The sequence below is a fragment of the Leopardus geoffroyi genome, chromosome X (genome assembly GCF_018350155.1).
Source record: "Leopardus geoffroyi isolate Oge1 chromosome X, O.geoffroyi_Oge1_pat1.0, whole genome shotgun sequence".
In the NCBI taxonomy this organism is placed as follows: domain Eukaryota; kingdom Metazoa; phylum Chordata; class Mammalia; order Carnivora; family Felidae; genus Leopardus; species Leopardus geoffroyi.
Window position 1 is genome coordinate 71,981,468 of NC_059343.1, and position 24,250 is coordinate 72,005,717.

The 24,250-nt window shown below is 39.0% G+C and overlaps 1 protein-coding gene across 2 annotated transcripts in view; it reads right to left on the minus strand.

Annotated features, from left to right (window-relative positions):
* CHM (CHM Rab escort protein) overlaps positions 1-24,250 on the minus strand; it is a 236,020-nt gene that overhangs the window by 80,162 nt on the left and 131,608 nt on the right. For both annotated transcript variants that reach the window (XM_045472794.1, XM_045472793.1), the window contains 2 exons: positions 11,765-11,869; positions 11,306-11,369 (listed from right to left, as the gene is read on the minus strand). In XM_045472794.1, the coding sequence (XP_045328750.1) occupies positions 11,306-11,369; positions 11,765-11,869 (169 nt within the window). The remainder of the gene's footprint in view (positions 1-11,305; positions 11,370-11,764; positions 11,870-24,250) is intronic.

Below are 24,250 nucleotides of genomic sequence, written 5' to 3' on the forward strand. Positions count from 1 at the left end.
CTTCAAAATTTACAAAGAGGAGGGGCGCCTGGGTGGCGCAGTCGGTTAAGCGTCCGACTTCAGCCAGGTCACGATCTCGCGGTCCGTGAGTTCGAGCCCCGCATCGGGCTCTGGGCTGATGGCTCAGAGCCTGGAGCCTGTTTCTGATTCTGTGTCTCCCTCTCTCTCTGCCCCTCCCCCGTTCATGCTCTGTCTCTCTCTGTCCCAAAAATAAATAAACGTTGAAAAAAAAAAATTTACAAAGAGGAAAGAAGCCAATATAGGAAACAAAGAGAAGTATAAATATACGCTTTTAGACTGATCACTCTGATAGCTCTTTAGAGGATGGATCTGAAGGAGACAAGATGAGAGGAGGAACAACCAGTTAGAAGGCAGAGATGAGTTCTGAAACCAGAGGAGTGAGAATAAGAACTGAGAGGAAAAGCATATTGGAGCCAATTCAAGGAAGTACAATGAGAGGACCTGGAGGCTCAGGGGATACCAGAGATGGGAGGAAGAAATTGTTAGTTGGAAGGACATCAGTGCTTCTCATGAAGGCAGGGAACACTGGATAAGTAGTTTTGAGAGGGAAAATGGTGAGTTAAGTTCTGAGTATGTTCAATTTGAGGGGACTTTGGGATAGATGTCCAGCAAGAAGTTTGACCAACATTCCTGGGAGATAAAGAAGTAGCTGTCACCAACATTTATGCAGAGTTGGAACTATGTAAGTACATGGAGTCCAGCAGCAAGTGTGCATAGAGCAAGAGATAATGTGGGTTGAAGTGAGAACCTGGGGGAGCCCCAATATTTAAGAGGATAGAGCCCATAAAAGAAGCAGAGATGGACTATTCAGAGAGTTATGAGAACCAGGAGAGCACAGTATCATGGAAGCCAAGGAGTATAGAGTTTCAAGTAAAAGGTAATAATGAACATTGTCAAATGTACCAGAAAAGACCTAATAGAAAAAAAAAAACTGTCCTATGCTCCTGACCATTATAAAGTTATTAATAAACTTAGCAAGAAAAATTGTGGTAGAAACGTGGAGGTAAAAGCCAGGCTGGTCTAGAAATGGATGAGAGGTAAGGAGCTAGAGGGAGCAAGTATAGACACTGTCTTGAAAATGTTGATGAGATCAGGGGAGAGATGGGATACAATTAGAGATGGGGGCAAAAGGAGATTTTTTTTTTAATATTAATTTTGGAACAAAATACTAGTACATGTATATAGGTTGAAGGCAAGGTACCAGTAGCAGGGAAAGGCAGAAGACAGGACACAGATGCAGGGTGGTGTGTGTGTGTGTGCACATGTGTGTATATCAAGAGCACTTATGAATGGGGTTGGCCTTGGACAAGGAGGGGAGCCCTGTCATTACTCTCTGTACTTGTATATCAGTTGTGGGTGGTGGGGCAGGAGGTCAAGGGCCATTGTGCTTAGTAGGGCCTTACTTTTCTCAGTGAAGTGAGGGGTGAGGTGAAAGAGCTAAGACAGAGGAGGGTGGGTAAAACAGTAAAGATTTGGACTAGGCACTGAGAGGAATGGGAGAGGGAGCTATCCGAGACCAGTGGATAAACTAACTGGTGGTAGCAACGGTCTAGCTGAATGAGATTGGCAACCCTGACTCTGTGGGAGTGCCAGTCTGTGTGGATGTGTGGTTTTCTCAAGTATCCTTCTGTGATCCAGATGTAAATTATAGACTCATCCAGAGACAAAATTTTCCTCTGTGGGTACAGTGGAAGAACATGGCTACATAGGAATTGAAGGTGTTGGGGGAAGGGCAGTTCAGAAAATCCACCACGGGGACCAGGACATGAAAAAGGAAGAGGGAAGAATGGTAAACTAGGAGGAAAAGGAGAGGACAAGGAATTGTAGGTCTCTTAACAGATCATTGAGAAGATTAAGTGGGGTAAGAGAATGGAAGAGCTGAAAGGATAGGGGCAGATTAATGCCACCATACACCCATAACCACCAGGCTCAATTCGGCAATCAACACTGTGCAGCCATCTGACAATGAGAGAGGCCATACTCCAACTCCCCACAGTTATTTCTGTGTATCTTTCCTTGAGCTTTGACCTGTTCCCGACACTTACACCTCAATTCTCAGGAGATGACCTCACTTTGTAATTTAAATTTTTTTTTTCAACGTTTATTTATTTTTGGGACAGAGAGAGACAGAGCATGAACGGGGGAGGGGCAGAGAGAGGGAGACACAGAATCGGAAACAGGCTCCAGGCTCTGAGCCATCAGCCCAGAGCCTGACGCGGGGCTCGAACTCACAGACCGCGAGATCGTGACCTGGCTGAAGTCGGACGCTTAATCGACTGCGCCACCCAGGCGCCCCCTCACTTTGTAATTTAAAGAGTAAATGGATTCCATTAGATGGAAACTCCCAGACCTACAAACATCCTCCATTCATCCTCTTATTGCAAGTGTCTCACATCCCCTCTAAGGTCAACGGTTTTACCTGTTCTCTGAATCTCATACTCCCCACCTTTACCTGGACCTTGCTGCATCAGTTATCTTTCTTTTCTCCTGGATATCTTCAAACTCTCCATCCCTTTTTACTACCTCCACAGCATCAGTTGAAATATCCACTTCTTCTTTAAAGAAATACATACTTTTCTTCTTTAAAGAAAAGAAAAGCCTGATAGGGAAGAGCCAAGATAGCGGAACAGCATGGAAATTTTTTTTGTGTCTCGCGTCCATGAAATACAGCCAGATCAACACTAAACCATCCTGCACGCCTAGAAAACTGATTTGAGGATTAACATGACAATCTGCACAACGTGAACCACACAACTCAGCAGGTATGCAGCGCAGAGAGGTGGACTGGGGGAGAGACAAGCCGCAGAGAGCAGGGAGCTGTTTTTGCTTGCAGAGAGAGGACAGAGACAGTGTGGGGGGGGGAGGAAAGGGGGGAGTACGGGAAAAAGGACCCCCCCCCCCGCCAAAAGCAGCTGGAGAGAAAGCGGAATGGTACAAAAGCCGCAGGGACTGAACGAAAAGGGAGAAAGGAGAAAGGAGAGGGCTTAAATTCCATTAAGACCCTATAAACAGGGGGAGCACAGAGTCTGAAACTCCACAACTCGATACCTGGCAGTGCTCTGGTGGGAAGGGCAAATCCCTGGGAGCAGAGTGAAGTCCAAGGGGCCTTAGGCCACATGGGGAGAGGTGGTTCCCAAGCTGGGAGGACATCTGGTTGAGGCTGTATGGCTCCCCCACAGGCAAAGGCCCCAGTAGACCCGGGAGAATAACCACATATGCTGGTGCTGGAACAAGGTCGTTGGGGGTGAAGCCTGGTGCCAGATACATGTTGCGATTTGCCATAATCCCTGAAACGCTGCTGCCACACGATCGCGTGAACTTTTTCTGGGGAAGACTGGCACCCAGCCACATTCTCTGGGCATCGGCAGCAGCAGGGTCCTGTGAACATTACTTGGTGTGGCTGGCACTTGGCCATTTGCTAGGTGAGACCCTTCTGCAGAGGGGCAGAACGGATCAAAGCTGCAGTGCCTCAGAAGTAAGGGGTTGGGAAAAACAGCCGCATCTGAGATAAAACTCAACAGGGAGGTGCTGCCTGGGGCTTGGTCACGGACAATGTAAAAGTGGAGAGTGGATGGAAGATGAATACAAAGGATGGGTGCACGGTTGCTGCTCAGTGAGAACAGAGTTCCGATACTACAGACTGGGTAGCTGGGAGACACCATTTTCACTGCTCCCGCACATGCACATACACACCTACAAGCACCACAACAATAAACCCAAGTAAGCTAAGCAGCGCCATCTAGTGGAGAACGGAACCATTACACCAAGCTCCACCAACTGGGCCAACCTCCCCTTTCAGGAACACAAGTCTCTTGGCCTGCTTAGTTTACAGACTATCAGTCATATCATAGTATGACTTCTAGGGGAAAAAGAAGTAATTTCAATTGTATTTCAGTCTGTTTGCTGGTCGATCTATTCAATTTTTTTTCTCTTTTTCGTTTCTTTTTTCTTGAATTCAGAAAGAGAAAAATATTTTTATTTTCAATCTTTATTAAAAATATTTTTCTTTAAATTTTTTCTACTATATTTTTTATTTTGTGTAAATTTTTTCAAACCCTATTTTACTTATACCATTTCATTTTATTCTATTTCAGTGTATTTTTTTTTCCAAATTTTCAAACGATTTCCATTTTTTTTCTTCCACTTTATCTCTAATCTATCAAGCCCCTTTCAACACCTACACCAAAGCACACCTAGGATATAGCATCATTTATTTCGTGTGTGTGTTTCTTGTTTTTAATTTTTTAATTTTAATTTTTTTAATTTAAAAATTTTTTTACCTCATTAATTCCTTTTCTCTCTTCAAAATGACAAAACGAAGAAATTCACCCCAAAAGAAAAAGCAGGAAGAAACGACAGCCAGGAACTTATCTAACACAGATAAAAGCAAGATGTCTGAACCAGAATTTAGAATCACAATAAGAAGAATACTAGATGGGATTGAAAATAGATTAGAACCCGAATCTACAGAGGTAAAAGAAGTAAAAGCTAGTCAGGATGAAGTAAAAAATGTTGTAACTGAGCTGCAATCTCGAATGGTTGCCATGGCAGCAAGGATGTATGAGGCAGAGCAGATAATCAGTGATATAGAGGATAAACTCATGGAGAATAATTAAGCAGAAAAAAAGATGGAGACTAAGGCAAAAGAGCACGATTTAAGAATTAGATAAATCAGTGACTCATTAAAAAGGAACAACATCAGAATCATAGGGGTCCCAGAAGATGAAGAGAGAGAAAAAGGGGTAGAAGAGTTATGTGAGCAAATCATAGCAAAAAACTTTCCTAACCTGGGGAAAGGAAGACATCAAATCCAGGAAACACAGAGGACTCCCATTAGATTCAACAAAAAAGGACCATCAACAAGGCAGATCATAGTCAAATTCACAAAATACTCAAGCAAGGAAAGAATCATGAAAGCAGCAAGGGAAAAAAGTCCTTAACTTACAAGGGAAGACAGATCAGGTTTGCAGCAGACCTATCCACAGAAACTTGGCAGGCCAGAAGGGAGTGGCAGGACATATTCAATGTGTTGAATCAGAAAAACATGCAACCAAGAATTCTTCATACAGCAAGGCTGTCATTCACAATAGAAGCAGAGATTAAAAGTTTCCCAAACAAAAATTAAAAGAGTTCTTGAGCACTAAACCAGCCCTGCAAGAAATTTTAATGGGGACTCTCTGAGGGGAGAAAAGATGAAATATATAAGTAAGTAAGTAAGTAAGTAAGTAAATAAGTAAGTAAATAAATAAATACCAAAAGCAACAAAGAGTAGAAAGGACCAGAGAACACCACCAGAAACTCCAACACTACAAGTAACATAATGGCAATAAATTCATAGCCTTCAGTACTCACTCAAACGTCAATGGACTCAAGGCTCCAATCAAAAGGCACAGGGTAACAGAATGGATAAGAAAACAAGATCCATCTATATGCTATTTACAAGAGACCCACTTTAGACCTAAAGACGCCTTCAGATTGAAAGCAAGGGGATGGAGAACCATCTCATGCTAATGGTCAACAAAAGAAAGCCAAAGCAGTTAAGCTTATATCAGATAATCTAGACTTCAAAATAAAGACTGTAACAAGAGATGAAGATGGGCATTATATAATAATAAAGGGGTCTACCCACCAAGAAGACCTAACAATTGTAAACATTTAGGTTCCAAATGTGGAAACACTCAAAGATACAAATCAATTAATCACAAACATAAAGAAACTCATTGATAATAATACCATAAGAGTACGGGACTTCAACACCCCACTTACAATGGACAGATCATCTAATCAGAAAATGAACAGGGAAACAATGGCTTTGAATGACACACTGGAGAAGATGAACTTAACAGATAAATTGAAAATATTTTATCCTAAAGCAGTGGAATATACATTCTTCTCCAATGCACATGGAACGTTCTCCAGAATGGACTATATACTGGGACACAAATCAGCCCTCAACAAGTACAAAAAGATCAAGAATTGGGGCACCTGGGTGGCGCAGTCGGTTAAGCGTCCGACTTCAGCCAGGTCACGATCTCGCGGTCCGTGAGTTCGAGCCCCGCATCGGGCTCTGGGCTGATGGCTCAGAGCCTGGAGCCTGTTTCCGATTCTGTGTCTCCCTCTCTCTCTGCCCCCCCCCCCATTCATGCTCTGTCTCTCTCTGTCTCAAGGATAAATAAACATTAAAAAAAAATTAAAAAAAAAAAAAGAATATACGGTGCGTATTTTTAGACCACAACACTATGAAACTTGTAATCAACCACAAGAAAAAATTTGGAAAGGTAACAAATACTTGGAGACTAAAGAACATCCTACTGAAGAATGAATGGGCTAACCAATAAGTTAAAGAGGAAATTAAAAGTACATGGAAGCCAAGGAAAATGACAACACTACAACCCAAAACCTCTGGGACGCAGCAAAGTCGGTTATAAGAGGAAAGTATATAGCAATCCACGTCTTCGTAAAGAAGGAAGAAAGGTCTCAGATATACAACCCAACCTTACACCTTAAAGAGCTGGAAAAAGAACAGCAAATAAAACCCAAAACCAGCAGAAGACAGGAAATAATAAAGATCAGAACAGCAATCAATGCTATCGAAACCAAAAAAACAGAACAGATCAATGAAACCAGAAGCTGGTTCTTTGAAAGAATTAACAAAACTGATAAACCACTAGCCAGTTTCATCAAGAAGAAAAAGGAAAGGACCCAAATAAATAAAATCAAGATGAAAGACGAGAGATCATAACCAACACAGCAGAAATAAAAACAATAATGAGAATATTATGAGCAATTATATGCCAATAAAATGGACGATCTGAAAGAAATGGACAAATTCCTAGAAACATATATACTACCAAAATGAAACAGGAAGAAACAGAAAATTTGAACAGACCCATAATCAGTAAGGAAATCGAATTAGTAATCAAAAATCTCCAAAAAAAAAAACAAGAGTCCAGGGCCAGATGGCTTTCCAGGGGGATTCTACTGAACATTTAAGGAAAAGTTAACACCTATTCTCTTGAAGATGTTTCAAAAAATAGAAATGGAAGGAAAACTTCCAAACGCTTTCTATGAAACCAGCATTACCATGATTCTAAAACCAAAGACCACACTAAAAAAGAGAACTAGAGACCAATTTCCCTGATGAACATGGATGTAAAAATCCTCAAGATGATATTAGCCAACCGGATACAGCAATACATTAAAGAAATTATTCACCACGTCCAAGTGGGATTTCTACCTGGGATGCAGGGCTGGTTCAATATCTGCAAAACAATCAATGTGATTCATCACATGAATAAAAAAAGGACAAGAACCATATGATCCTCTCAATAGATGCAGACAAAGCATTTGACTAAATACAGCATCCTTTCTTGATAAAAACCCTTAAGAAAGTAGGGATAGAAGGACCATAACTCAGGATCATAAAAAGCCATATATGAATGACCCAACGCTAATATCATCCTCAATGGGGAAAAACTGAGCACCTCCCCACTAAGGTCAGGAACAAGACAGGGATGTCCACTCTCACCACTGTTATTCAACATAGCATTGGAAGTCTTAACCTCTGCAATCAGAAAACACAAAGAAATAAAAGGCATCCAAATAGACCAGGAGGAGGTCAAACTCTCACTCTTCGCAGATAACATGATACTCTATATGGAAAACCCTAAATATTCCACCAAAAAACTGATAGAACTGATCCATGAATTCAGAAAAGTCGCAGGATATAAAATCAGTGTACAGAAATCAATTGCATTCCTATACACCAACGATGAAACAACAGAAAGAGAAATCAAGGAATTGATCCCATTGACAATTGCACCAAAAACCATAAAATACCTAGGAATAAATCTAACCAAAGAGGTGAAAAATCTATACACTGAAAACTATAGAAAGCTTATGAAGGAAATTGAAGAAGACACAAAAAAATGGAAAAAAATTCCCTGCTCCTGGATAGGAAGAACAAATATCGTTAAAATGTCGATACTACAGGGGCGCCTGGGTGGCGCAGTCGGTTAGGCGTCCGGCTTCGGCCAGGTCACGATCTCGCAGTCCGTGAGTTCGAGCCCCGCGTCAGGCTCTGGGCTGATGGCTCAGAGCCTGGAGCTTGTTTTCGATTCTGTGTCTCCCTCTCTCTCTGCCCCTCCCCCGTTCATGCTCTGTCTCTCTCTGTCCCAAAAATGAATAAACGTTGAAAAAAAAAATTTTTTTTTAAATTAAAAAAAAAATGTCGATACTACCTAAATCAATCTACATATTCAATGTAATCCAAATCAAAATAACACCAGTCTTCTTCACAGAGCTAGAAAAAAATAATCCTAAAAATTTATGGACCCCAAAACACCCCGAATAGCCAAAGCAATCTTGAAAAAGAAAACCAAAGCAGGAGACATCACAATCCCGGACTTCAAGCTGTATTAGAAAGCTGAAATCATCAAGACAGTAGTGTACTGGTATAAAAACAGACACTCAGATCGACAGAACAGAAGAGAGGACCCAAAAATGGACCCACAAACATAAGGCCAACTAATCTTTGACAAAGTAGGAAAGAATATCCAATGGAATAAAGACAGTCTCTTCAGCAAGAAGTGCTGGGAAAACTGGACAGCAACATGCAGAAGAATGAACCCAGACCACTTTCTTATACCATACACAAAAACAAACTCAAAATGTAAGACAGGAAGCCATCAAAATCCTCAAGGAGAAAGCAGGCAAAAACCTCTTTGATCTTGGCCGCAGCCACTTCTAACGCAACAGGTTTCCAGAGTCAAGAGAAACAAAAGCAAAAATCAACCATTGGGACCTCATCAAAATAAAAAGCTTCCGAACAGCAAAGGAAACAATCAGAAAAACTAAAAGGCAACTGACAGAATGGGAGAAGATATTTGCAAACAACATATTAGATAAAGTGTTACTATCCAAAATCTATAAAGAACTTAACAAACTCAATACCCCAAAAACAAATAATCCAGTGAAGAAATGGGCAAAAGACATGAATAGATACTTCCTCAAGGAAGACATCCAAATGGCTAACCGACTCATGCAAAAATGCTCCACATTATTCATCATGAGGGAAATAAAAATCAAAACCACAATGAGATACCACCTCACACCTGCCAGAGTGGCTAACATTAACAACTCAGGGAACAACAGATGTTGGTGAGGATGTGGAGAAAGAGGATCTCTTTTGCACTGCTGGTGGGAATGCAAACTGGTGCAACCACTCTGGAAAACAGTATGGAGGTTCCTCAAAAAACTAAAAATAGAACTACCCTATGACCCAGCAATTGCACTACTAGGTATTTATCCAACGGATGCAGGTATGCTGTTTGAATGGCACACATGCACCCCAATGTCCATAGCAGCACTATGAACAATAGCCAAAGTATGGAAAGAGCCCAAATGTCCGTCAATGGATGAATGGATAAAGAAGATGTGGTATATATATACAATGGAGTATTACTTTGCAATCAAAAAGAATGAAATCTTTCCATTTGCAACTATGCAGATAGAACTAGAGGGTATTATGCCAAGCAAATTCATCAGAGAAAGACAAATATCATATGACTTCCCTCATATGAGGACTTTAAGACACAGAACAGATGAACACAAGGGAAGGGAAGCAAAAATAATATAAAAACAGGGAGGGGGACAAAACATAAGAGAGTCTTAAATATGGAGAACAAACAGAGGGTTACTGGAGGGGTTGTGGGAGGTGGGATGGGCTAAATGGGTAAGGGGCATTAAGGAATCTACCCCTTAAATCATTGTTGCACTATATGCTAACTTGGACATAAATTAAAAAAAAATAAATAAATCTATACACAGATTTTATATCCTTCCAAAATTTACACAGTATGCATCACAGACATAATTTTTTAACATTTATTTATTTTTGAGAGGGAAAGACAGAGTGTGAGTGGGGTTGGGCAGAGAGAGAGGGAGACACAGAATCCGAAGCAGGATCCAGGCTCTGAGCTGTCAGCACAGTGCCCGACACAGGGCTCGAACTCATGAACTGTAAGATCATGACCTGAGCCAATATTGGGCTGTTAACTGATTGAGCTACCCAGGATCCCCCTGACTTACATGTAAAACACAAAAGTATAAAACTCCTTGAAGATAATATAGATAAAAATCTACATAAAAAAAAAAAAAAGAAAAGAAAAGCCCTCTTCACTTCCACATCTCTCTTCAGGAATCACCTCCTGTTTCCTACTCTTCTCAGTTCAGCTTCTACAGAACTGTCTCTATTTTCTCTCTTCATTTTTCTGCCTCTCTGTCACTCTTCAACACATTCACAAGGCTTATAGTTTACTGGAAGATACACAAGTCAACTGGCAATTACAGAAGAGTGTGATGAGCACTAAAATAGCTGCTGTACCATTCTTTGTTCACACTTGTCATGTTGAACTATAGCTGCTATTCATCTGTCTATACGTGTATCTTTCAGACTGCAAGTTATGAGGGAAGAGATCCTATCTTGGTTAGCACTGTCTCTTCAGATCTTAGAACGCTGGATGGCATGTAAAAGAAATTCATTGTTTACACAATCATTAATAGAAAATATTTATGCTCATATGCAAAACAGATGTGTTTTAAATCAGAAAACTTCTAAGTTAAGGAATTTTTGGAACCTATGTTTAGCAGTAATACGTAGAAAAGGTCTGAGAGTTACACGAAACTAATAAGTAAGTTGATTTTATCAGTCACTGTATGATATGATCAGAAGAAGGGGGCATACTTCTGGAATTTAAGAATACAGACTGAGGAAAAATCATATGCATAAAGATGTTCCTAGAGAACAGGCAGTGAGGAGAAGGAAAAAGGTACTGAAAGGAACAATGGTGATGAGGAAGCATCAGAACCAGATGTGTGCTGGTACTCATTCACACCAGGCCTAATGGTGAGATTGCCACCATTGCTCTTGGGTTGGTTACCATTAAGCATTTTCCTCCAAGAGTTTTAAATGTATTGTCTGGGGTTTCTCTTCTTCTTCCCATAACTATATATTTTCAATTTCAGAGACTAGCTGTCAAAACTAGGATTTAGTCTGCATAGATTAAATCTGTTACCTTATGTAATGGATGCAATTATTTGTTCTGCTAGAAGGAAATCTTAAAAAACCAAGATTATTACAGAATTGCCATTAGGTATTTTAAAAAATGCATTAAATACATCAGTTTATGGCTTAATACATTTTATTTCACCAATATTAATTTATACATATTACTGTATAAATTAATGTAGCAATATTTATTAAAAAGTACAGAACTAAAATTACCTGTTGATCTGAATCCGCTTTTAGTACAGATCTATCTGTAATCAGGACTGACCTGGAGATTTGCCTGTAACGCACAAAACAGTTAATCAGTTATTCAGATTCCACAGATAAGTTTCATTTATAGTTACATAACTACCAGAAGGCATGTTTCAAAGATTTAAGTCGTGATAAAAGTGTCACCTCCCCAAACCAAGTCAAGCTCTGCTTTAATCTTTCCTTGGCCTGTGAAAGGAGCTGCAGACAAACCCCAGCTGATGCAAAGGAGTCAAAATTAGACTGTACTCCTCTACAACCAGACTCTATACGAGAACAGCAGACATATTGGATATATTATTGGTTTGGTATACATTTGCATCTAACTTGAAGGACACAGACATACAGAAGTGTCAATATAATCACCACAGCTAAATTTTCCTATGTTTCACCATCCCTTGGACGGAGGATGGAGGGGTGCCTTACCGGTATTGTACATGTGAGCATGTGTTCTCAGAAAAGTAACTGTCCTCCACAAGGAAATGCTTAGAAATTATTCTCTGACCAAACTGATCTATGACTGCTTTACATCTACAAAGAAGATAAACATAGCAAAAAAGTTCTCATTAATGATTACACAACTAAAAAAATAAGTATCAGCTATAATTTTGAATCTAATAAACCCTTTAATACAGTATACAATTTCACATTTTGACATAAAATTGACACTAAATTACAGAATATATATTCTTGTTGCTATTTTGAAGTGTTTAAACCATAAGCATGGAATACAATTTAAATATTTATTTTGAATTCCATTAAGAATAATGTTAGTACAAGTATTACACTATAAGTATAAGCTTTCTAATGTTTAGAAACATAGAAGCTTTTCCTTTGTTTAGAAAACAGACTTTTTTTTTCCTTAATGAATCTAAGAAAAAGGAGGAAAGAAAAATTGGTCAAATATCTTGTTATATCATTCAGTCTGTAAAAACCACTAAAGGTTTTTAATTTTTCTGTTAAGTGTTGCTTTATCTTTTGTTCAACAATAGCTATCTGGTCACACATGTGAAAATGTTTTAAACAAACCAAAAAAAGAGGGATAAAGCTTCTTTCAATGTTTCCACTTTACCTCAAAGGATAATCACAGAAAGATTCCTTTCAAGTGCTATTTCTAAACAAGGAAAACACTTATGCATGGAGATTATCAGGTCTCTGTCATCTGATATGTGTTGGGACAATGAATCATATAGAACCCTCTATTGACCTTCTTTCAATGTGTCTAGATAAAAGGATGAAAATTAGAATCCTTCTCCTTGCAGTGCCACAAGTTATAAATGTACTTTATAGGGCTCATTATCCAAACTAATGGACTAAGGGAAACATCCTTGAAATGGACTTACCAGCACTGACAAACCCAGTATGCAATATTTCAGGGAAGATATGCAAATGCCTGCATGTTTGCCATATTTTTTTATTATGAAAATATCACAATTTACTTTTGTCAAAGCTTCTCCTTTTGGAACCAGAATTATTAGAAATACATTTATCAGTTACTCTTCATAAAATGCAAGCAAATGATTTAAAACTTATACCATATTTGAAATGTACTGATATACATTAAAGTATGTTACATTACTCTAAAAATAAGCCAAATAAGAGATATTTACCAGATATAAAGGCATTAAAAATAAAATGAAAAACACCGAAGACCAACAGTGAGAGGAATTTAATGTGTATTTCCTAAAGGCAGATTATTATATGTTGATATTCTTGAATAAATGGCATACCACTGTTTTCAGGATAGACTATATCATGATGTCAGATATACATAATATATAATCAATTAGCCACACATTAATACATAGTGTAAATTATATTACGTTATTATTTATGTGATTTTCCCCATCTCACCTCTTATTCCTTTCTCTTCCCCACTTATGTTTCTATGCATATTTCTTCACATTTCATTAAACTAGAGCTTTTGACTTATAAAATACTTAACTAAATAGATATAAGGTATTTATATTTAGATACAGTATTTCCCAAAATAATTATTTAAAAACTGAAAACATAAGTTATTTACTCAGTATCCTACTTTAAAACATGCATATACAATTTAAAACACAAGGTACTTTAGGCAATGGAAAAGAGAAATGTACTGATCCATCCTTAAACACTGATCCCTGTTTGTCCTACGAGCACTGACAAGCCTTTTTCTTACCTTTAAGTCAGAAACTATAGAAGTCAAGAGGGAATAATCTGGGCGGAAAAAAAGAGGGTGTTATAATCTTCTAGATCTTGATAAGGCTTTGGGTTACTCACATATGTCATTTATCCAAACTCTGCTAATGAGTACTTAAGATTTGGGCACTTCACTGTATGTAAATTTTACATCAAAAAGAAAAAGCTATAAATAAATATTCAACTCTTATTAATGATAGACATGCCATGGTATTTAGGGGAAATTGTACTGATACCTATAATTTACCATGAAATGCTGGTATGTAGGGGAAGTTGTACTGATACCTATAATTTACCATGAAATGCTTAAAAAGGTGAACAGATGGACAGAGGGATGAATATTTCGGTACAATTAACATTTTAATCTACTTGCTTAATCATGTTATACCTAGATTAACAATCTAGATTGTGGCTATGCAAGTATTCATCCTGAAATTCTCTCAACGTTGGTGTAGATTTGAAAATATTCATCATAAAATACTGGAATGAAATTGATGGGGGTGGGAGAATGGTATTAATATAAATCCTGGACTCTAGTAAGCGTTTGCAAAAGGCTCCCGTTTAAATAAACCACACAATTAAACCTGGCCCTCAAGCTAGTAGAGGCTCCCTTGTTTTGCAGGCTTCCAAACACTAAAAGGGCTGCTTCGGTGGTAGCTAAACCTTGGTAACAGGTAGACACTAGTTTCATAAGTCATTATATTAGAAAGAACTACTGGGGACCACTCAAAGGGGAGGTGTGGGGGATTAGGGAGTTCATCTATGCAAGGATAATATACCACTAAATGTGCCTATTTATGCTGAAGCTTCTAGATGAAACAGCGATTCTCAGAGAAGGAGGAGGAGGAGGAAGAGGGAGCAAATCAGAATCACACCTGGGGGACTTTTTCAAATTATAAGTACCCCTGGAGATTCTGATAAACTCCCAAATCCCAACGGAGAATCACTATCAAGCATGCCACCATTACTGTTGTAGTTTTAGGCTGTGCTAGGTGGAGAAAAGTCAAGAGCTACTGCTAAAGTAAAAATAATAATAGAGGTGCCTAGGTGGCTCAGTCAGTTGAGAGTCTAACTTCAGCTCAGGTCATGATCTCACAGTTCACGGTTTGAGCCCCACATCGGGTTCACTGCTGTCAGCACAGAGCCTGCTTCGGATCCTCTGTCCCCCACTCTATCTCTGCCCCTCCCCTACTTGCATGCTCTCTTTCTCTCTCAAAAATAAACATTTAAAATAATAGTGACAGGGGCACCGGGGTGGTTTAGTCGGTTAAGTGTCTGACTTCGGCTCAGGTCATGATATCGTGGTTTGTGAGTTCGAGCCCTGCGTCAGTCTGTGTGCTAACAGCTCAGAGCCTAAAGCCTGAAGCCTGCTTTGGATTCTGTGTCTCCTCCTCTCTCTGCCCCTCCCCCACTTGTGCTCTGTCTCTATCAAAAATAAATAAATGTAAAAAATAATAATAATAATAATGTGATTTCTGCAGAAACTGATGTGATGGTCATATATGCCCAGTCTGGTAGATGATGGTAACACAACTCACCTGATAGTCTCACTATGAAGTACTAAGGCCTGAACAAGGCTGTTCAAACCAAAGAATGTTTAAGGAATAAAATTTGTTTTCCCCTCAGATACTTGACTTATTATAAGGTAGTAGACCTAATTAGGGGAACAACGAAGAAAGAAATATTAATTTGGGACCTATACTTAGACTTCGTGTTATAAAGATGAATATAAAAAATTAGATGACACTTAAGTAATGGAAAACAGTAACATGAAACAGTGCTGCCAGAGATATTAAAACTCTTCCCACATAAACCTGAGGAAGCCATTAAAGATTAACAGCATTCTGGATTTACTTGAGGGCCTTGCTGAGCCTCAGAAATAGTACACTGAGAAGAGACATGATAGGAGTGCTCAATTACATAGACATAAGGACCAAGCTTGTCATAAGAATCATCATAAGAATGATCACCATAAAAATCACTTAAGCCAGACAGAACATTTCTAGAGGTGAGTTTTCTAAATCAACAAATCACAACAGTTATTCAATTTTTGGTTCAATGACATGAGAACATATAGAGGAAAATGATAAGGAAAAATGCTCAGCGAGATGAAAACTTTATGTAGAATTTCGCCCAGAAGAGAAATATACCACAACAGGTATCCAATCTCTATGATCTTCAGAATTAATATCCTAATTACAGGGGCACCTAGGTGGCTCAGTCGGTTAGGTGTCCGACTTCGGCTCAGGTCTTGATCTTGCAGTCTGTGAGTTTAAGCCCCGCATCGGGCCATGTGCTGACAGCTCAGAGCCTGGAGCCTGCTTCGGATTCTGTGTCTCCCTCTCTCTCTGCCCCTTCCCTGCTCATGCTCTGTCTCTATTACTCTCAAAAATGAATAAATGTTAAAAAAAATTTAATATCCTAATTATAGGATAAAATGCAGAAATCACATGAAATAATAAAGAGAAAAATACATTAATTAATGATATCAGAAGATCCCAATCAGTGATGGAAGTAAAATAATTCTCTGCTCACTATGCCCTTCCATGCTTTCTAAAACACATTAGTTCAAATGTTACCTCTTCAAGGAAACTATTCCAAAATGCTTATCTTTCATCTTTCTTGGGTAAAAATTCATTCCAATCGTCTCAGACACCATTAACAGGTAACTCCAAAATCTATGGCTCTTTGCTCTGACCAATCCCAAGCTCTGTATCCATATTTTTAAATGTCTAATATCTATTTCTTTCTAGACAGACTCCAAACCCTTTTTAAACCTAGCATACCCCAAACTGAGTTCATCATGACTCCTTACCTTTTCCCCCCCTTGGAATACCAATCTCATGTAATGACACGACCGGTGGTTAGCTTCCCTAGCTTAGAAACTCTCTTCCTATATCTAATCTGCTACTTAATTTTGATTCCAACTTACAAAGATTTTTTGAAACCAGTCTCTTCTCTCCATCTCTACTACACTACCTTAAGATGTGTGTTAAGTCTAATAGGATAATGAACTACTAAGAGTCAGTAGTTCATTTGTTTGATGTAAATGATGGCATAACAATCATGTGCTAAGCACTGTTCTAAGAGATAAGAATAAAAATATCTTATCCTTGGGGCGCCTGGGTGGCTCAGTCGGTTAAGCATCCGGCTTCAGCTCAGGTCATGATCTCGCGGTTCGTGGGTTCGAGCCCTGAGTCAGGCTCTGTGCTGACAGCTCTGAGCCTGGAGCCTGTTTCGGATTCTGTGTCTCCCTCTCTCTCTGACCCTTCCCTGTTTATTCTCTCTCTCTCTCTCTCTCTCTCTCTCAAAAATAAATAAACGTTAAAAAAAATTAAACAAAAAATCTTATCTTTAAGGTGCTCCCAATATAATGAAGGCAATTATAAGACAAATCCCAAGTCCAGGGATAAGAAATGAGAAGAGGACATCATTAGAGTACTAAGGGAAGGTATCTAACTCAGCTTGGGGGGGTGGGGGGGAAAGGTGGAGTATAAGGAATGCTCTTCAGAGAAAGTGAAACATTAGCTGCTTTTACTTATTTTTTAGATTTTTTAAATGTTTATTTTTTGAGAGAGAGAGAGAGAGAGAAATAGAGTACAAGTGGGGGAGGGGCAGAGAGAGGGAGACACAGAATCTGAAGGACAGAGCCCGATACAAGGCTTGAACCCACGAACCATGAGATCATGACCTGAGCCTAAGTCAGACATTTAACCAACTGAGCCACCCAGGCACCCCAACATTAGCTGCTTTTAAAGGATGATATCTAGTTAAGTAAGCAAATAGGAATATTTCAAGTAGAAGGGCAGCATTTGCAGGGATACAGAGGCAAGTAAGAAAAGTATAGGGAACCACAAACATTTCAGTGTTAAATGACAGTAAAATGGAAGCAGGGAGGAAAGAGAGATGAGCAGGCACAGGCCAGATCCCAAACCCTCCCATGTCATGTTGAAGGGTCTTATACTTTATTCTGAAGTGATATAAAGCCACTGAAGCTTTTCACAGGGAGGAACAGAGCTAGATCTGCAAAGTAAAAAGATCTCAATGTGTAATTATTTCATAAATTTATTTTTTCTTTAATGTCCTCCTGTAGACTCTAACCTCCATAATAACAAAGACCATAATTGTCTTGTTCTCGGCTATATTCCTAATGCATGGGACACAGAAAACAACTAATACTTGTTGCATAGATGGCTGAACAATGGAAGCATTTTGTGCATGTGAACACTGTGGAGACAAAAACAAAGAATCAGAACCTCTGATTTAGGAGGCAGAACAATCTCCTACCATCAAGGTGCTTCTTCCAAATCAATGCCAGAATTAATAAAGTAGCAAACCTAATCTTGTTATTTACCCACTAATTATAGTCCAAACTCCTTAGCGTGGGCACAAAAGGATCTTCAGGATATACATTCTCCATGGGATTCCAAAGTATCCAATTAAAGTAATAACTGCAACTAGTTAACATGTATTGAACTCTTACTGTGTATAACAAATGGTTCTACCTGCTTTATCTGTTAATAATCATAATAACCCAATAAGGTATTACTGTCATGTCCCACTTTATACAGAAACTGGAGCACAGAGAGGTTAAATAACTTTTAAATCTCATTCAGCTAGTAAGGGGGGGAAGCCACAATATAGATCCAGGTCTATCTGACTTTAGAGTCTGCACTGTTTACCTCTCTCTTCGTACACAAAGGCAAAGTCCATGTTTTACTCATTTCATTATTCCCATAGCAACTAGCATGGAGGTTGGAGGTTAAATGTATAGAATATTATCGCTACCATTTGCAAATGAGAAATGCTAAAATCAAGAAATTCAGCAATTTTCCTACAATGACCAATGGTAGTTAAGATAAGTACCTCACACTTGCTCTAACATATTATTTATTACTAACTTCTGAGTATCTGGGACAGATATAACACGTATAGTTATTCCTGACATCAGGAAAAAGATAACTCTAAGAAATAGTCACAGCAGGAATTCTAGTAAGTGAGACAGCTGAAATACAAAAGAACACTGCTGAAGTAATTAGATTCAGACTACTGGTTACAGACATATCTGGTCCAAGGTCATCCATACCTTACCCTAGTATCAAATATTGTACTGCTAAATGGCCAAATCCACTTTACAGGAGTTTTACACAGCACAGCTGCAAAGAAAAATAAAGCTACTCAACAAGAGCATTCGGTATTCACAGAAACAGTTAACACAGGGGTTCAGTATTAGAGTTAAGTGACAGGGTATAGAAAAGACTACTGAGACCTACGTCCTCTTAAAATTAAAAAGCAGAGCCAATGGATAATATAGCAAAAAGAGCACAGTCAATGTGGCTCTCAGGAAAAGCAAATTAAACAAAAAAGAAAAATAAGATCTAGCTGAAAGTAAGTATGGTTACATATTTTAGATTTCTTCTCTTAAAGTTTGTACATTACTTTGACATGTAATCACCATACTGAACTCAATGCTATGATCATTTATGTTTCTATAGCTTTCCTTAATGAATGGTGAACAAAAGCACCAAAAAGACTATCAGTTTTTAATATTCATTCATTCATTTAACAGATAGCTACGAGTGTAATGGGTGATAAGAACCTGCTTAGCTTCTGGACATATAGTAGAAAGATTGTGCCTTTTCTTACACAGAACTTACAAACAATCATATAAAGGGACCTGACTCAGGGGGCTAGCAAAGGGTTCTGATGTAGTCTGTGGGATCAGAAAATAAACTTATACCTTAGACCTCAAGCATGAGTAGTTCTTAACTACATGAAAGGGGATGACAAATATACCAAATAGAAAAAGAGGGAGAGGGAGGTAATCTAATACCATAACGAGACAAACGTAAATTCTTGCTGATTTCTTTATTGATATTCTAATTATACTTAGAATTAACAATTGTTTAGTCAACCGTGATTCCTAAAAAGAAATATGTGCTGGGGGCACAGGTCATGATCTGGTTTCATGAGTTCGAGCCCCACATCAGGCTCTCTGCTATCAGTGCAGAGTCTGCCTCAGATCGTCTGCCTCCCTCTCTCTCTGCCCCCTTCTCCACTCTCACATGCACTCTCTCTCTCTCAAAAATGAATATTAAAAGAAAAGAAAGAAATTTAAGCTGGATATATCTAAATATAACTTCAAGATTCTTCCCTCAAAAAATTATCCCTCTCTTTAAATTTAAGTCCTAACAAACTACCTCCTGCTACTCTCTTGAGTATTTGATTTTGAACATCAAGGTAGTGTTTGGAAAAGAAAAATTAGCTAGAGTCAACTTTAATCAATGCTAGCTTTAGTTATTTATAGAGACTATAAGACTTGACAGAATGGGATTTTTATTAAAAATGCAAAAAATTACTATAAATTTGGTAATTATTAGTGAAGGTATGAATTTACAATTTTTAAGTATTGGCTATCTCTTGAATAAAACTTTTAAAGATCATTTAAACAATACACTATAGTGAGAATATTGTAGATATCAAGAATACTATAAATGCAGGTAAATTTAAAAACTGTTCTACTACTAAGGAAGTAAATAATTATGGCTTGGAATAAATTTTGAAGAGAATCACAAACAGAATCCAAAATGGCTGTATCTTAAACAACCAAGAGGGACAACAAAAAAACATTCCTTGGAGAATTGGAGGTCTAATATAATAATAATAAAATGAGTAGTGTAAGTAGACACTTTGCTATTCCATTCATATCCATAAAAGTAAACACATTCAAGTTGTTCAAAAGTTTTTTGATTTCTCACTGGGACTGCAGTTTAACCAATATATAAGAATGGTCTATATTTGAGCATACAAAACAATTTAGGATAATTTATCTATAAATATTAAGGAAAAAGTACCAAGTACCTTTTTTTAAACGTTTTTCTTTAATGTTTATTTTTGAGAGAGAAAGAGACAGAGAGAGAGAGAGAGAGAGAGAGAGAGAGAGAGAGAGGGAGGGAGGAAGGGGCAGAGAGGGAGACACAGAATCTGAAACAGGCTCCAGGCTCTGAGTTGTCAGAGCCCGATGTGGGGCTTGAACTCACGAACAGTAAGATCATGACCTGAGCCGAAGTTGGACACTCAACCAACTGAACCACCCAGGCACTCCTCTAAGTACTTTTATTAACTCAGTCAAAGCATGTTATATACAGGGGAGGACACTGGGTGATTACTACAGAGCCCATCTAACTCATTTTACAGATAAAGGGACTGGTCCAGAGAAGAGTGACTTGCTCACTGTCATTCATGGCAGGGATAGAGTTCCAGGTCATCTCTCATTTGAGGGCTACCTGACCATGCATCCTTAAGGAGTTATTAGGCAATAATTATTATACTTGAGGTCTTTCCATTAAGACATAAAAGAAAATGTTAAATAAGTAGCAGTCCGCTGTTTAAAATTCAAGAGAGGGGGGCGCCTGGGTGGCGCAGTCGGTTAAGCATTCGACTTCAGCCAGGTCATGATCTCGCGGTCCGGGAGTTCGAGCCCCGCGTCGGGCTCTGGGCTGATGGCTCAGAGCCTGGAGCCTGTTTCCGATTCTGTGTCTCCCTCTCTCTCTGCCCCTCCCCCATTCATGCTCTGTCTCTCTCTGTCGCAAAAAAAATAAATAAACGTTGAAAAAAAAATTTTTTAAATTCAAGAGAGGAAGGGCCTAAGTGGTGGCTCAGTTGGTTAAGCATCCAATTCTGGGTCTCAGCTCAGATCTTGATCTCAAGGTTGTGAGTTCAAGACCCGTGTTGGGCTCCATGCTGGATGTGAAGCCTACTTAAATAAATAAACAAATAACTAATTGAAATAAATTAAAATAAACTAAACTAAAATTCAGGAGAGGATTTTGATGGCTGTGTAGTAGGAGGACCCGAGGCTTCTCTCATTCCCTGAACACAAATAGGGAACAATCATATCATTCTGAATACCTAAGAAATTGAACAGAGGAGTGACAGAACAAATTCCACAACTAGAGGGGAAGAGGCCACATCGAGGAAGAAAGGAAGTACAAAGACATGGTTTGGGGAAGAAGCAGATCGCAAGTGCTGTGGAGGGGAGGAAGCTGTGATCACGGAGAAAGGCAAGAGAAAAAGAAGAGTACACAGGAGAACACATAAGCAGGACACTTTCCCAAAGTCAATGGCTGGGAAAATGAAAGGGGTTGATTTTCATGAGTTTTGCAGCCAGCCAGGCTTAAAGACTGGAGTTTTAGAGGTCTACAGGATTAACTGGGATAGAGCCCTGAGAGCACTGGCTTATTCCTGGAGAGAAAGCAGGCATCCAATCCAGGGGCAGACAGCTCAATGTGAGGATCTTTTAAGGCACACAGGAGACTGTTCTCTCCTCTTGGAGAGCATCTGTGAGAGGTGGCAAAAAAGGACCCACTGGTAGCCATTGCCTTCCCCTGCCGTCAGCATAGGCACAGAGACACCTCCTAAGGGCTTTTCATCCTGACACTAGCTCTTTAGCTAGATTGCTCAAAATCCCACACCCCTGCCTCTGTGTGACTGCCCTTCTTCCAGAGACCAGCTCAAGTTGTGCCACAGCACTTCCCATAGGTTTGGAGTTTTAAAACTCAGCAGGCTTGGCTGGGATGAAGCCCAAAGTGCACTGTGCTCCTCCAGGCAGTGAAGCAATCCAGAGACAGTATGAAAATGATGATCTGAAAAATGCCTGGGACATATGAAAAGAGATTATTTGATCTTCTGGGAGTGCTTCCCTGAGAGCAGCAAGCACTGAGACCCTTCTCTGAAGACAAAGGAGCTGGCTGGTGCCATTTCCTTCACCTGCCCCTCAGTATAAGTAAGTTTCAATAAAAAGCACAGCTCCAACAGTGTCTGCCTAACCTTCTTACACCAAGTGCTACCCCGCTGCTCTCTGCTCACTGCTGTTACAGCTTTCTTGGCAAGTGTGCCAAAGTCCCAGCACAGCAGGCCCCTTACCCAGAAGACTCACAGGAACCCTTGCAAATACCACATTTCCTGAACAGAGAATTCTATAAGGTGTCAGTTTATAGTAGAAGCAGCAACAGGTCTCATTTAACAAGCAGACCACAGCATATCTACTTAAAACTCACCACAAGCTGGCCACTGCAGGTAAGTAGAGCCTCTGTAGACCACTGGCCTGAAGGACAGAGCAGCCAAAACACAGCATCAGAGTGCACCCAGCATACACCAGATACGCTCCTGAAGCACCAGGTGTTGGACACTATATGACCTCTTCTTCATAAAGCCACTGCTCTCAGAAGAAGGAAACATAACAGGCTTTTCTAACACAGAGAAGAAAACAGAGACTTGGACAAAATGCCAAGATGGAAAAATCCATTCCAAAGGAAACAATAAAAGGTCATGGCCAGAGATCTATGCAAAATAGAAAAACTAATATACCTGAATAAAGAATTTAAAGCCACAATCATAAGGATGCTGACTGGGCTTGACGAAAGAATGGAAGATTTCAGGGAGATCCTTACCACAGAAATAAAAGAGTTAAAAAACAATCAGAAATGAAAAACGCAGTACTGAGATAGATTCTAAACAGACTGGATGTAATGACAACAATGATAAAAGAAGCAGAGGAACAAATAAGTAATATAGAAGACAGAATAATGGAAAACAGTGAAGCTGAACAAAAGAGACAAAAGGATTATGGATCACAAGAAAAGATTTAGGGACCTCTGTGACTCTATCAAATAATATCCAGATCATAGGAGTCCTGGAATAAAACAAGAAAGTGGAGTAGAAAATTTATTTGCAGAAATAATGGCTGAAAACTTCCTTAATCTGGAGAAGGAAACAGACATCCAGATCCAGGAGGCACAAAGAACTCCTATCAAAATCAACAAAAGCAGACAAACACCAAGACATATTGTAATTAAATTTGTAAAACATAGCTAGAAAGAAAAAAACTCATCAAAGCAGCAAGAAAAAAGAAGTCCCCAACTTTCCAAGGAAGACCCATAAGGCTAGCTGTATATCTCTCTAGAGATTTGGCAAACTAGAAGGGAGTGAAATGATACATTCAAAATGCAGAATGGGAAAAACTGCAGCAAAGAATACTCTATCCAGCAATGCTATCATTCACAATAGAAGGAGAGATAGTTTCCCAGACAAACAAAAACTAAAGGAGTTCGTGACCAGAACACCAGCCTGTCAAAAATATTAAAGGAGACTCTTTGAGTGGGAAGGACAAACCTAAAGTAACAAAGACTAAAAAGGAACAGAGAAAATCTTGAGAAACAATGATAAAACAAGTAATAAAATGGCACTGAATAGATACCTCTAAATAATTACTCTCAATGTAAATGGACTAAATGCTCCAATCTAAAGATATAGAGTGTCAGAATGGATAAAAAACCAAGACTCATCTACATGCTTCCTACAAGAAATTTATATTATATCTAAAGTTACCTGGATATTTAGAGTGAGGGGATGCAGAAATATTTGCCATGCAAAAGGAAGTCAAATGAAAGCCAAAGTAGCAATACTTGTATCAGACAAAATAGATTTAAACCAAAGACTATAACAAGAGATGAAGGGCACTATATCATAAAAAAGGGACAATCTAACAAAAAGATCTACCAATTTTAAATATTTATGCTCCCAACTTGGAACACCCAAATATATAAAACAATATAAAGAAACTCAATGATAATAATACAATAATAGTAGGGGACTTTAACACCCCACTTATATCAATGGACAGATCACCTCAGCAGAACATCAACAAAGAAACAGTGGCTTTGAATG